This window comes from Arachis duranensis, chromosome 5 (genome assembly GCF_000817695.3).
Source record: "Arachis duranensis cultivar V14167 chromosome 5, aradu.V14167.gnm2.J7QH, whole genome shotgun sequence".
NCBI lineage: Eukaryota > Viridiplantae > Streptophyta > Magnoliopsida > Fabales > Fabaceae > Arachis > Arachis duranensis.
In genome coordinates, this window is record NC_029776.3 from 92,315,171 (window position 1) to 92,329,862 (window position 14,692).

The 14,692-nt window shown below is 36.1% G+C and overlaps 1 protein-coding gene across 1 annotated transcript in view; it reads left to right on the top strand.

The window, feature by feature from the left end:
- LOC107490347 (LEAF RUST 10 DISEASE-RESISTANCE LOCUS RECEPTOR-LIKE PROTEIN KINASE-like 2.5) overlaps nt 1-14,164 on the top strand; it is an 18,317-nt gene extending 4,153 nt beyond the window's left edge. Inside the window, exons 2-3 of the mRNA XM_016111123.3 lie at nt 12,469-12,504; nt 12,989-14,164. Coding sequence (XP_015966609.1) covers nt 12,469-12,504; nt 12,989-14,022 — 1,070 coding nt within the window. The 3' untranslated portion in view covers nt 14,023-14,164. The remainder of the gene's footprint in view (nt 1-12,468; nt 12,505-12,988) is intronic.
- The last annotated feature ends 528 nt before the right edge of the window (nt 14,165-14,692 follow it).

Genomic DNA, 14,692 nt, shown 5'->3' on the forward strand with positions numbered 1-14,692 from the left:
TGTTCAGTGAACGTCACCGTCTTCGTCGTTCTTCTTCTTTGTCGTTCAGTGAGCGTTGTTCTTCTTCGTCCCTATGGTTTCCATTTAACTTAAAAATTTGTTAATTTTTGCGATTTCTGTAAGATCTGTGATTCATGTGATTTTTTGTGATTTTTTGTAATTTGTGATTTATCTTGAAGCATTTGTTAATTTTATTTTTGTCATATATGGGATTTTTTGCAATTTTTGTGATTATATCTCATATATGTGTCTCGTCGTCTTTGTGATTTACCTTCAATTTTTGTAATTTTTGTTTTTTTATTTTTTTAAAATCTGTGGATATCTGTGGATACCTAAGTCCCCGACGGATACGGGGTCCCCGATACCCATCCTAGGGACGAGATCGATAATGGAGGCAGGGGATAGGGGGCATGTCCCCGCCCCATGGGGACCCATTGCCATCCCTATGTTTGGGAGGAATTATGCCATTTTCTGCCTATTATACGCTGTAACTGTGGTGGAGCTTGTGAATTTTTAGCACATACATATAAGAAGTATGTCCTTATGTTCTTGATGGGGCTGAACGATGTGTCATGAGGTTCTAAAGCAAACTCACTCTCGCGTCTCCCACGAGCACTGAGATGCAGCTAGCTTTAGCTGTACAAAGCCCTCAGTCCATCTCGAAGCCCAGGCATGGGAAGAAAGACAAGCCACTTTGCGCTCACTGTGGCGTCCTAGGTCATACCAAGGACAAATGCTACAAGCTCCATGGTTATCTACCCAATTACAAGAAGCAAGGCCCAACCATGATTGATATTGTCGATTGCTCAATTATAACCAAATACCAAGGAGACATCATAAATTCACCATATTCCTCAACACATACCCAATATCAAGTTATCCATCAATATCATAAAAACTAATCATTTAACATATTCAACCACTTCAACTTATCCTATAGTTCTCTAGCCTAATTTTTTACAGAGCATTACATATTAAATGCGCAAAACCTAAATCATACCTTGGCCGATCACCACGTTTAGTCCAAGGCAGCCACTCAAGCTATACACACAGCCCCCACAACTCAAAACAAACACCAAGGCCTTAGCACCAATCCTCCACCAAGTCTCCAAATGTCCACAATTCAAAGTTCCAATTACAACACACCACCTAATACATATATACAACATATACCATACCCAATTCAATATCTAATGCACCAATTCATATTTTTAGATTTGGCTAGGCTAGGTGATCCTTACCGCACCCATGCACAAAGCAACTCAAACCCGATACGCTCCGCAAGCTAAATCGAATCTAGAACACCAAATTTAACAAAATCTTATTACAATGGCTCAATTTCAAAAATCAAAATGGGGTAGAGAATCTGAGATGGGATTGTAGTTTACCCATGAAATTGATCCGATAGAAACGTAGAGCTCGACGCGCTGGACGCGTAGCCGCAAACGGGGCGGCGATCGAAGCTCAAACGGAGGAGTTATGGTGGTTTATGTTGATGGTGAGGGTTAGGGAGCTCTCCTCTCCCCCCTTGCTGTTCAGCGTGCTTTGTTGCTAAACGGGGAAGGAGTTAGCTTCTGTCCATTTTTAGTTATGGGTCCGGTTAGATCTACAGCTTTTAGTTTGAATTCGGTTCAATCAGTTTGACTTATCATTTTTTAAAATTAGTATCAAAATTTTCGTTTTGAAATTAATGTCTTCAGTCTAGCCATCAATTTGCTAATCTATTAACAAAGACAGTCCAACCTTCTTTGTTCAAGGCTTTAATTGGCAAGTTGGGAATCATTAATATTTTTTCTCCAACTTAAAGAGGGAATTTTAAATGATAGCATTGCCACACCTTACTTGCTATTTATTTGCTGCAGTTAATTAGTCTTATTTAGAAAAGGGAATCTTTTTTGTTTAATAGTAGTTAGAGTGAGTCAGCATAATAGTAGGTGTAGTTAGCATGTACATGTATGTATATATATTCCGACACTGAGTTGGTAATGCAGTTGCAGAAATTATTATTTTTTTTTTCCAAAACCCTTTACTGGTTCTAACACTAATTGTACTTTGAGCTCCGACCCTCGGCTCGTTTGAGATAGTGATTTAGTAAACAGAGTGATGAACTTATACTTTTTTTTATCACGCTAAATAACAGTAAAACAATCAAATGTTAGCTCATCATTCTGTTTGTTGAGTTACTGTCGAAAGAAAATTGAAAGACTAATGTTTGAGTTCAATTTTAAAAATGATAATAATGCAATTGAATCTTCGTCAATTAAATCGGAGTGTGACATGAATACAAAGGATCATTTTGAGAATTTAGTATTCTCTATGGCTCTATATAGATATTATTAAGAGAAAAATTTTAAACGGTCTGTGACAATTATCTTAAAAAATAATAATATTTTTAACAAAAAAATATTTTTTTTGACTTTTGATTTTTTGTTGTGAGACTAATTAATTCATTTATCAATATTTTCTATTTGTATTAATAGAATAAGCTTGCATGACATGTTAAACTGTTGATTTATCCATTAAGAATTAATTAGAATTAACAAATTTTTTTTGTTGTCTCGTTGTCTTTTAAAGATAATTATCAAAGTCATTTAGTTTTTATTTTTATTTTTCTATTACATTTTTCAAATATATTAACTAAATTTACGGTGTAAAATTAAGAAATATTAGTGGTTTTTAAATTATTTTTACTTATAAAAATTAAATTGAGAATATACTGATAATTAACGTATCACATAAATATATTTTAAAAAGAGATCATTAATAAAGAGGATAACCAGTCTCACAAAATTAAATATCAAAGATCAAAAATAATATTTTTTTTGTTTAAAGATCTCGTAAAAAAAATTATCAAGAATCGAATTGAGTATTCATTCTATTATCAATTATTTGATCTTTTTAGTTTTTAACCGTGAATATCGATTACTGAATAAAAAAGGTTTTAGTCCATAAAAAATAAAAATAAAGAATATAATTAAAATAAGTATAATTTACTAATATTTAACAATAGTGAATTTTTCTTTGATATAAGGTAGCGTTAGGGTCTCTTAATAACATGCTTAACAATTCATTTCATTTTCAAAGAAGTAAACATCAAACACATTTAATATATTGAAAAGATAAAAAAGTTATTCAAAACATCTTTTAGTTAGAAATTATAATGGTTTTGAAAATATTATCAATTAGATAATAATAAAATAAATTATATATGATGTTTAGTTATTATAAAAGATAGCTTTAAACATATTAGCTAGAATTTTTATTTAACTTTTAAATTTTTTAATTTACGATTTTAAATAAGTTAATAATCAATTTTATAAAATTCGTATTAAATATAATAATTTAAATTATATTATAATGTTATATTTATATGTTCAATTTATTTTTTGGGTTAAGTATGATTTTGATTTTTATGATTTAAATCGAAATTTATTTTTTGTCTTTAACCTTTTTTTATATACAAAATCGTCCATAAAATTCAACGTTATTTTAGAATCGTCCTTTTGGACAAATTAATTTTTTAAAGGGATAAGTACTTTTTTCATCCTTAAGGTTTGGGGTCAAAATCAAATTCGTCCATTTGTTATAAAAATCATCCTCAATCTTTACAAACACATTAAAATCATCCCTCCTCCCCATCTACGAAAATTTTCGGACAAATTTACTCCTGAGGTTGTTACCGGTAGTTGAACCATTTAATGATTAAAAAAATTAAATATTTTTTAATTAATTGCGATTTAATTAAAAACCTCACCCCCAAACCAGAATCATAAAGCATGTGCTAGGGTTCCTATGCAGCCATGGCCTCGGAGAGCTCAAGGTCGTCTTGGACCAGGGGGTATGCGTAGAAGATGGGGCTTCTTTGTGGGCATGGAGAGAGACCGGTGTTGCGAGTTTCGGGAACGAAAGAAAACCCAGGTCGACGATTTTGGGGCTGCGTCTACTATGAGGTGTGTTCATGTATTTTTGTTCTCAGCTGACCCTAAGGTTTAGTTTCTGGGCACCGACTATGGCGGGATCATGTAGGTTAAAGATGAGCATCAGTTTTTTCGTTGAGCAGACCCAAAAGCTGAAATCGAAGATTCGCAGGTTGCAAGATTGAAGAGGAAAGTTGTAGCCCTGAAAGTAAACATAAAGGCATCTGAGTGGAAGTTGAAGGTTGCTGCAGTGTTGGGCATGGTTGGGTGGGTTGGTTGTTTATTTTTATGGCTGCAGGTTTTGTTGAATCACAAGTAGGGTTTACCTTGTTTGCTTCCTCTGAAAATGGGTTGATGAAAGTAGGGAAGAAAATAGGGCAATTTTAGTTAGAATGTAGTTAGGCTTTGAAATCTACTTTATGTAATTAAAATCTGCTGTTGTGGCTGGATAGAATTTGTGTTAATGAAATTAATTTTTGTAGGTTAGTCTATGTGTATGTAAGTGATGGTGTGTGTGTCTGTAATTTCACAATAAATTGATAATGAAACTGGATCTGGTTGCCTAGAATTATGACTGAAGAATTGTGTCAACATAAATAGTAAACTATGACTTGGTTTAATAATGCATAATATGTCGTATGCAATACTTGCTCAACATCAGAATGAAACCAGAAGCAGATACATCAAAACACAACTATGTGACCTGATTCATTAATAAACCAAGAGTAATAAGCTTAAACCATTAATTAAACCAGATGACAGTTGGACTTAGAACAAACCAACAGTAACTTTGTTCACTTTTACACAACATTAAGCATAAAGAGTATGTAATAAGTTGCTTCCAATTGTAGCACAAACCCCATCCGGCCTTGCATGGTGCTCCCGGATGGTGACTTCCACACCTAGTACAAGCTTGATCATTCTGAGGCTGCTTCCCAAACCTTTTTCCTTGGGAGTTGTTGTTGTTGGGCCTCCTAAAAGAACCTCCCCTCTTGAAAGGCAGACCTCTAGGTGCAAAGCTCTTCCCTCGGTTCTGTGGGAATGATAATTTGTGACTCCCTCTCTCAGCAGCTGCCTTCTTCATGCACTCTTCAGCAACTCTACACTTGTTCACCAACTCGGAGAAAGTTCTGATCTCCATTGGTCCCACTGAGTTGAAGATATCACTCCGGAGTCCTCCTTCATACTTAACATACTTCCATTCCTCATATTCCACCGGAGTTCCTTGACACATATGAGAGAACTTGAACAGCTCCTCAAACTTGCCAGTATACTCAGATACGGACATAGTACCCTGCTTCAGTTGTAGTAATTCAAGCTCCTTGGCCGTCCTAGCAGAAGTCAGAAAGTACTTCTTATATAACTCCTCTCGGAAGACATCCCAGGTGATATAGTCATCACCCTGCTGCAGAAGACGTCGGATACCTTGCCACCAATGCGACGCTTCACCAGTGAGCAAATAGGTAGCAAACTCAACACGCTGTTCTTCAGGCACCACCTGCGCTAGTAGTGCTCGTTCCATAGCCTGAAACCATGTATCGGCTTTAGTCGGGCTAGTAGTTCCCTTTAACTTAGGTGGATTAACCTTAAAGAAGTTTGCTAATGTCATTGGGCCCTGAGCTCCGCCTCCGTCATTGCCATGGTTGTTCATATGTTGACCAAGAGCCTCAGCAGTGGCTTGCATAGCAGCAGCCATGTTCTCCAACGCAGTCATAAAGTTTACCGAGTCATTAGGGTTAATCTCCGGCGCACGAGCATTCGTATGACCTCTCCCACGGCCTCTACTGCGTCCACGAGGCGCCATCTGGTTCCTATACACACCAAACAATCGATATTAAGTTGATCAGTCTCAATATCGGAAGTCTAGCGCTTCAAAGTCCCAAACGCATGCTCATGAACGTTTATGCCAATTATATCAAGTAGATATACTAATAGCACATAACACACATACAGAGAATGCACAGAAGCATAGTCAGTCCGTCCCTCAGGCTCTACAGGAACGAACTACTCTGATACCATAATGTAACACCCTACCATACAGAGTCTTATGCTTAAGTCATAATTCATATATGGCAAGGTATTACGACCTCTAAAATAAAAATTTAGTACGAATAGTATTGTGAAAAATGATTATAACTAGGAGCCTTTTTAAGAAAAAGGGGTAAAACAAAATTCGTAACTCAAAAGCGCAACACTTCGATCGATAACGTAACGAACAAAGATAAACCAACGCGAGATTATTTATATACAGAAGAGTGTCAAAAATGAGAATATCAAAACTCAAAATCCGATTGCGAAGATAACCGGTTTGAGCATAGCAACATATATATAAAAGTAAATAAAATAGAAAACCCCAAGGAGAACCCAAATGGACACAAAAACAGAAAGCCTATTCTCCAAAATCCCCTCTAAGAGGAGTCATCACAGTTTGTATTATTCAATGGAGATAAAAGCATCTAAGCAAGCATATAAACCAAAACAGAGTCCCGAGAACAAAGGATCTTCGCTAATCCAGAAGTCTCCAGCATACTTCAGCGAGAAGCCTCACGTCCTGCATCTGAACACAAAATCCGCATGGGTGAGTCCAGCATGATAACAGCTTCCACATATATAATATATAATAATAGAGGAAAGCCAAAGGCAATCCTAGAACTTCCTCCAGATATAACCAAAGCTTATAAACAAGCTAAACCATAAGTGGCAACTGACTAAAGATCCTTCAATCTAACTAATACTTCCCTTTCCAATTCCTTCAAACCTCCCAACCACCAGCAGGAGTATAATATAGCAAATACAGTTATATCAGACAAGAAATATACATATAGAAACAAATAAGGCATTTAGACAAATAGCAAGTAATATGCAGTCAAATAGGCAATCTCAATCAATTCACATAGTATGCATATGATGAATGCCTGTCCCTAATGGCTGATGATATCATCTGTCGGTTATAGAGCCAACCCACAAGTCCTGGTAGCTAACCATTGGACTGTCCCTCTGTCGTGTCTCCCCAACTCGAGTTATACTCAATATAAACTTGATCATAATCATGATCCATATCCATCACCCTCACTGGTGAATATTTATGGGGGTGAGCTCATCCGGGGCTTTCATAGTGTCCGACCACCCTGACGACATAGGGTCAAAAGAGCTTCGAGTCTCAACCTGGAGCACTTGGTGGCTAGCCACTGCTTTCTCCCAGGGAAACTCTCATCTCCGATAGTGGAAGTGCAACATTTACAATTCATTCAACAGTATATATGCATTTATACTTAGCCATAATTATGGCTCCGCCGTAACACGGCAATAATCCAGCTATCCGGCCCATGGTTAAATCCATAACCAACCAATTCATTAACAATTACGGCCCTTCGGCCCTTGGCATAACAAGCACTTCCACCGCCATCCTCCGCATCTTACATAATCATCTTTGATCCTCATTGATCATTCATTTTTCCCTTGCTTCACTCGCAAGTTACCACATTCCATAGCTCCTTTTCTCATTGCTAGGCATATCATAATGATTTAAGACACAAGTGGTGAGATCGGAGGCTTAGAAGTATGAAATTTGGCTTTTAAAACTCAAAAATTAACTTTTGGACGAAAACAGGGCCATGCGTACGCGTACTCCACGCGCACACGTGGATGGCCACAAAGCTCATCGACGCGCAAGCGTCATACACGCGGACGCGTGGATTGATAAATAGCCAAACAACGTGTACGCGTCAGCCACTCGCACGCGTGGGTGCATTTGTGCCCCAGGCAAAAAACTGGCCCAACTTTGGCACAACTCTCATGAAAATAGCTGGGCATTTGGTGCAGCGCATCGACGCGCCCGCGCACACCACGCACACGCGTGGATGGTGCCTTCTTGAAGAACGATGCGTACGCGCCAAGTGCGCCTATGCGCGGAGGGTCATTCTGCTAAAACTTTTCTAAGTTAAAAGCTGCAGAATTCATAGGTTCAACCCCCAATCTTTCGACAGACATAACTTTCTCATTTTAAATCGTTTTCTGCCCGTTCTTCGAACGGCATGGACATCCCGGATCCAATTTCATTTCTAAATAAGTTTGGTACAAAACAGGGATCCGTAAGTCAAGTTATGTCCCGTCAAAGTATGCCCAAAAACCATGTTTTCACACAAAACCACAAAGTGCCATTTTCAAAACAAGTCATTTCCAACTCTTTTCAAAATCAACCAAAACATGCCAATTTCAACCCTTTTTGAAATCAATCAAAATGTACCAAAATCAACATCAAGCCTCCTCAACTCACACATCAACACTCCACCGCAAGTCACAAAACATCATCCCACTATTTTAACACTTCCCAATCATATGGCCAAGATACAAACACATAAACATATCATACTTACTTTCTCATTCCAATTTCCAATAATACCATTTCCAATTAACCATCATTACACATACTCAATATCATACTCACCATCAACATGGTGCCACCTATAATTCAACCTCAATTATTCATCAAGCATATATCACAACATGCATAATTCTCATATATCATACCATCAAGGCATCAATAATCATCATCACATATATGACCACATCATATATCTCAACTATTCAACAACATCAACAATTCAATGTCTATCTTAGGGCCTCTAGCCTAAGTATTTCCTACCACATTACATATTGGATACGAGAAACCGAGACCATACCTTAGCCGATTTCCCAAGCTCAATCGAAGCACTTCCAAACCACTTGTCCACAAGCCCTCTAGGTCTCAACACCTCCAAAAACCGATTTTTACCACCAAAATTCTCTTTTCAAACTTTCCAAGGTCTCAATCAAGCCCCAATATTCACATACACACAACCTAAGCCACAATCATCATACCCATACACAACATCTCAATACCCAAACATCATAGAACAACAAATTACACTAGGTTTGAGAATCTTCCCACACCCAAGGTCTAAAGAGACAAGATTAATCTTCTCCTTCAAGAGAGTTAGGTCCTATAACATCAAAGAGTCCAAAATCTCAATATTTTTGCTCATGAAACTCGAAAACAAGGCTGGAAATTCGAAGAGAAAAACGTGACTTACCTCAAGATTGATTGTATGGGTTTTGTAGAGCTCTTCGTGGTAAACACGTGGCCGCAAACGGTGCGGCAATCGAAGTTCTAGATCAAAACTTATGGTGGTTTGAAGATCAAGTGAGAGAAAGAACTTGAGAGAGTGTTCTTCCCTTCATGGCCTCCATTTCAGCGTGAAAGAGAGTGTTGTGAGGAGAAAGAGTCCTAAAAACTAGGGTTTTGGTTTAGTTTTAGTTGTGCCAAGGGCCCACTTTTGGTCCAGTTGGCCCGGTTTGGCCCGTTCGGCCCGTTCGGCCCAATCTTGGTCCGATTTCAATAAAATTGGTACCGAAATTCTCATCTCAATCTCCTCTATCATATTAAACCATAAAAATAACATTTTTGGCTTTCTAGAATAAATTCTCATTTATGAGTTAATTAGTCGTTAATTAACCGAATTTTACAAACAGCCCTCACTCTAACCAAGTCAAGCTTGGCATACCTGAGTCCCCTTCTTGTTTGTACTGCATACGACGTCACAGTGTCTTTAAATTCCTCTCTTGAAGCAAAAACTGTTCCCACCTCCCACTTGTAATTAGTCATGTCTTTAACATCCTTATGAATTGGATAGCTCCTCGCCTCATAACTAGCTTTCCCTTGTCCATCCTCACCATCTGAACCACCACCAACCTCATACTCCAAATCTACTTCATCGCTGTTGAAGCCTTCCTCATCACTAAAATCACCATTCATAACCCTTTTGCCTTTATCAACCTCTCACTATCCTTGGCACTTGTCAATTCCTCAAACCTACTCTCATCGTCATATTCCTCTTCACTATCTGTAAAATGAACGTCATCTGCACTATCAACCTCAAGATCAGACGGAATAAACTCCTCATCATCGCTGTCATCATCGCTATTTGTCTCATCCCGTTCATTTTCAGCGATCACATCTGTTTCTAAGTTATCTCCTTCATTAACTTGTTGCACATCATTATTTTCCACCTGTTGACCTTGTTCACCCTCATAAACCACCAACTGATTACTGGGATTTTCCTCTGTTTGGCCTCCAACATCAATAAACTCAACTTCAAGAAATTCTTCTGCATCCTCAACCACATGCACCACAAACACCTCAACATGACCCCTCAACTTCGCTATTCTACACATCTCAAGTGCATCTTTATTCATAGCAAATAATTTCAGAGTATTCTCTGACCATTCACTTGCTGGATCCTTATACCACAGAGCTGAAATATTCTCCTTTGTGTACCCAAACTGCCTTAGCTCTGCATATGCCTCAAATACAGATCAACAATCACTCTCAACATCTTCAATGAGTGTCTTTTGTCCCCCTATATACCACAACGTCCCATCATCATATCCGAATCGACCCCTTGGTAGATAGTAAGAGTAAAGCTTTCCATTTCTTAAAAAGACAACAAAATATAAATCAAACCCTCGCAGTTTTAGGAAACTAAAAGAATCTGTTCAAACATTATTACGTTCAACCTCGACCAAAACCGTAACAAATACTGCATATATAATTGAATAGCGATGATAATGACGGACCGACCTCCTTCTTCACCCTTGCTAACGACATCTAAATGCAGTTCCGATACTCTTTCGGTGATGACAAATCATTGCTAGGGCATCATTGAACATGAAACATCAGCTTTGAAGTGTGTAATGACAAATGAGATAGTGAATGCCTTTCGCGGGAATGAAAACGAAGCGTTAGGGACCCTCAAGGGTAAATGTATCCGAAAATTTTCATAGATGGGGGAGGATGATTTTAATGTGCTTGTAAAGATTGAGGATAATTTTAATAACAGAAAAATATTAGGGACGAATTTGATTTTGACTCCAGACCTTAGGGACGAAAAAAGTACTTATCCCTTTTTTAAACGACAAAACTACTTTATTTCTCTTCTCACCACCATTATCATCTATTTTTCATACTGTTACTATTACCACCACCGCTAAACACCCGTTTTTCTCTTCTTACCACCACCGCCCCACCTACTATCACTCCATCACTATTTATTCATGAATCTAACAAGAAAACCTAACATTCAACAACAACTTCAAATAAATCAAAACCAAAATAACAATTCAACACTACTCCAACAACCAAAATAAATCATCATTATCATCAAAACAAACATTAACAAGAAAATCAGACATTAACAAGAACAACAAACATCTTATTCTTCCTCTAATTTCTCACCAAAACTAAAGAATCAAGAAAAGCAACAACAATCCAGAGGCGAGGGCGACGGTGTGCGACGAGGGCGAGACTTCCTTCTCTCTTTCTTTCTTTGTGAGTTTTTGCTTCTCTCTCTGAATCTCTGCGTCTCTCTCTTCTAAAAGTGTGAAAAAGAACATAAAGAGGTTGTGATGGACATGATGATACTGAGAGTATAATTGTCTAAAAAATTATTTTAAAATTAAGTTAAACCTTACGAACGAACTTAAATATAAAAAAATTGAGAACGACTAAAATTTTTTACTTAAATCTTATGAATCAAAATTGTATTTAACCCTTATTTTTTCGGTTTCACTTAAAATATCAATTTTTTCTAATATACCATAACTTTCAGGGTAGTGCATATACAATATAGCTCATGACTAATTTCCTACGCATTAAAAGGTGAACTCATCAGTGGACAAGATTACGAATTAGAGAGTTAGAGATACTGAGAATCTATTCCTAACAATCTAAAAGAAAATAATAATACATACAGTGTCATTTACTAGACATATAATATAAATAGAAAAAAAAATAACTCTCTAACTTTTTAATTTGAACATACACAAATTTTTTACTAATTGAAAATACAAAATTGTTTCTGATTTAAAAAATACAAGACATTTAAGTTTCTCCATCCAAAATATATAAAAACAAATTGGTCGTCCAAAGAAATTTAGATGTCTCACCTTTTAAAAAGTAAAAGATACTTTTGTAATTTTTAATTAATCGATTACTTATTTATTTTTGAAATAAAAAATAAGAAAATAGTTATCATTTACTCTTATAAATACTTTAAATGGTACAAAATACGTTCAAGATTTCGTTGAACTAATCATTACTCCTTTAATTTCATAACAACTTTTCAATAAATAATATATTTTGGTAAGGATAGAAAATATCAGAAACAAATAAAATTACATTGTTCCCATATAAATAAATTTAATTGGTATATTATATTTATTGTGCCGTTTTTGATAAAGAGAAAGTATATAATTACAAGGAGTAGAAAAAATAGGAAAAGGATAATATTATCTAAATATTATAAACAAAATTTCTTGGCACGGGCTAAGAATGAAGCTGCCACGGAAAGAAATTACTTAGTAGCCTTCATTCCAGTGATATACATATATTTATGGACTCAGGAAGGCGTTGTGTACTTGTGTGGACTAAAAGTATGGGTGATTATGTGTGCAGAATGTTTTGCTTTGGGTATTGAACTTAATTCTGCTCTTGGTCTCACTGTTACTGTTGCAGGTAGTGGCTGGACCCGGCAAAAGAAGGTCATTATTGGTAATAAGTTTCCTTTCATATTTTTCTTTCATGATGTTTCGTATTATATTGGCCAGAATATATAGAAATCATCAACTCTTCACTGAATAATCGTGTGTTTATTCAATGGATAAACAAGTGCTAAGGTTTAAGAACATTTTTCTTCTTTTGTTAGGTATGAAAAAAATTTACATTTTTGTATCCTTTACAACACTGTTTTCAATATGCATGGGAATAGACAATGACTCTTTCATGATCCGAACATTTATATTTTACATTTTTACTACGACATCGGTCCACTTCAACTGTTTTGCAATTGTTCGCATTAACCATGAAATGGTTTCTGTCAATTACAAACCAAACATCATAATTTTCTTAAGGAAAATTCCGGAAGTATAACAGTTTACACTTATTCATTTTGGCTTTTTCTTTCATAGCAAAAGTTTATAGAATTAAAAGCATGTTAGATGTTCCTCTTATTCTTTAATTTTTTGCTAATTAACAGGTGCTACAGCAGCTGCAGTAATTGCAGGATTGTTGAGTATTTGTTATTTTATCTACATGTTACCAAGATGGCGAGAAAAATACTGCTTTTCAACAAAGGGTAACCAAGATATTGAAACTTTTTTAAAAAATCATGGAGTGTTAACTATAAAAAGATATAAATTTTCTGATGTGAAGAAAATGACCAACTCCTTCAAAGTTAAACTAGGACAAGGTGGTTTTGGTGTTGTATACAAGGGAAAGTTATCCGATGGTTCTAATGTGGCAGTCAAAATGTTGAATCCATCCAAAGGAAATGGTAAAGAATTTATCAATGAGGTAGCTAGCATTAGTAGAACTTTTCATGTTAATGTTGTCACCCTTTTTGGATTCTGCTTTGAAGGCCGCAAGAAAGTTCTTATTTATGAATTTATATCAAATGGTTCCCTTGACAAGTATATTTATATAAAGGAAGGAGTTGAAACTACTACATTGTTGAGTTGGGATAAGCTGTATCAAATTGCCAAAGGGATAGCTAAGGGGTTAGAGTACTTACATAGAGGATGCAACACCCAAATTTTACATTTTGACATAAAGCCGCATAATATTCTTTTGGATGAAAATTTTTGTCCTAAAATTTCAGATTTTGGACTAGCAAAACTTTGTCTTGGGAAGGAAAGTCTTATTTCAGATTTTAGAGTACTTTATAGTTACGGAATGATGCTTCTTGATATAGTGGGAGGAAAGAAGAACATTAATGTAGAAGGGAGTCAAACAAGTGAGATATATTTCCCTGATTGGATATACAAGAAGCTTGAGCAACGCACTCAATTAGGACCTGAAGATGGAGTGGTGGCAATAGAGGAAAATGAATTGGTTAAGAAAATAACGATTGTGGGTTTATGGTGTATTCAAACAATTCCAAATGATAGACCTACAATGAGTAAAGTTGTCGAAATGTTAGAAGGCAGCATAGATTCCATAAAAATGCCACCAAGACCTGCTCTGTCTTCTCCTGTAAGATCAATTTCAGAATCTTCTACTTTGTTAAATTAGTACATCGCATTATATTCAACACTTTGTCATTGAGTACCATGCAAACATTGGTTCTTGTGTGCATTCACTAAGATACGTTGATCTTGCTGCCTTGAGCAAGAATGTTATTTTTGAAATTTTCACATTAAAGGGAAGGAAATAATAATAATAAAATAATTGGCTTTGCAATGCTAGGAGTGTTACTACTTGTTATGCTTTTGCTTCTGCTCTTCCCACACATTAGTTGTGATTGGTTCTAAAAAGATGACACGAACATTAAATAGACTTAAAGATTATGAGTCGTGGACAGAGACTGAATGTTTGATGGGATCAATAAAAGAGAGAAACAAAATTGTCCCCATGTGCAAACTGATTCATATCCTACATGAATCTAAGATAACACTTTGCTAAGACGAAAAAGGAATAGAACTTCGTTGGAGCGTGATGCATCAACTTCAATACAAATCATCTATATTTAATTTTTTTGACTATTCACAAACTACAATCTACTTAGTTTTCCCTAATCCACAGTCTACTCCCTAAATTGAACTTTCACTTTATTCTGACAATAAGATTGAAAAACAATTACTGGAGGGAATCGTGGTCATTATTAGAGATTATGCATATTATTATCCCTTGTATCCATGCATGCTAGAATCGAACGAGCGAGTTAGTTATGATAGATAACAAA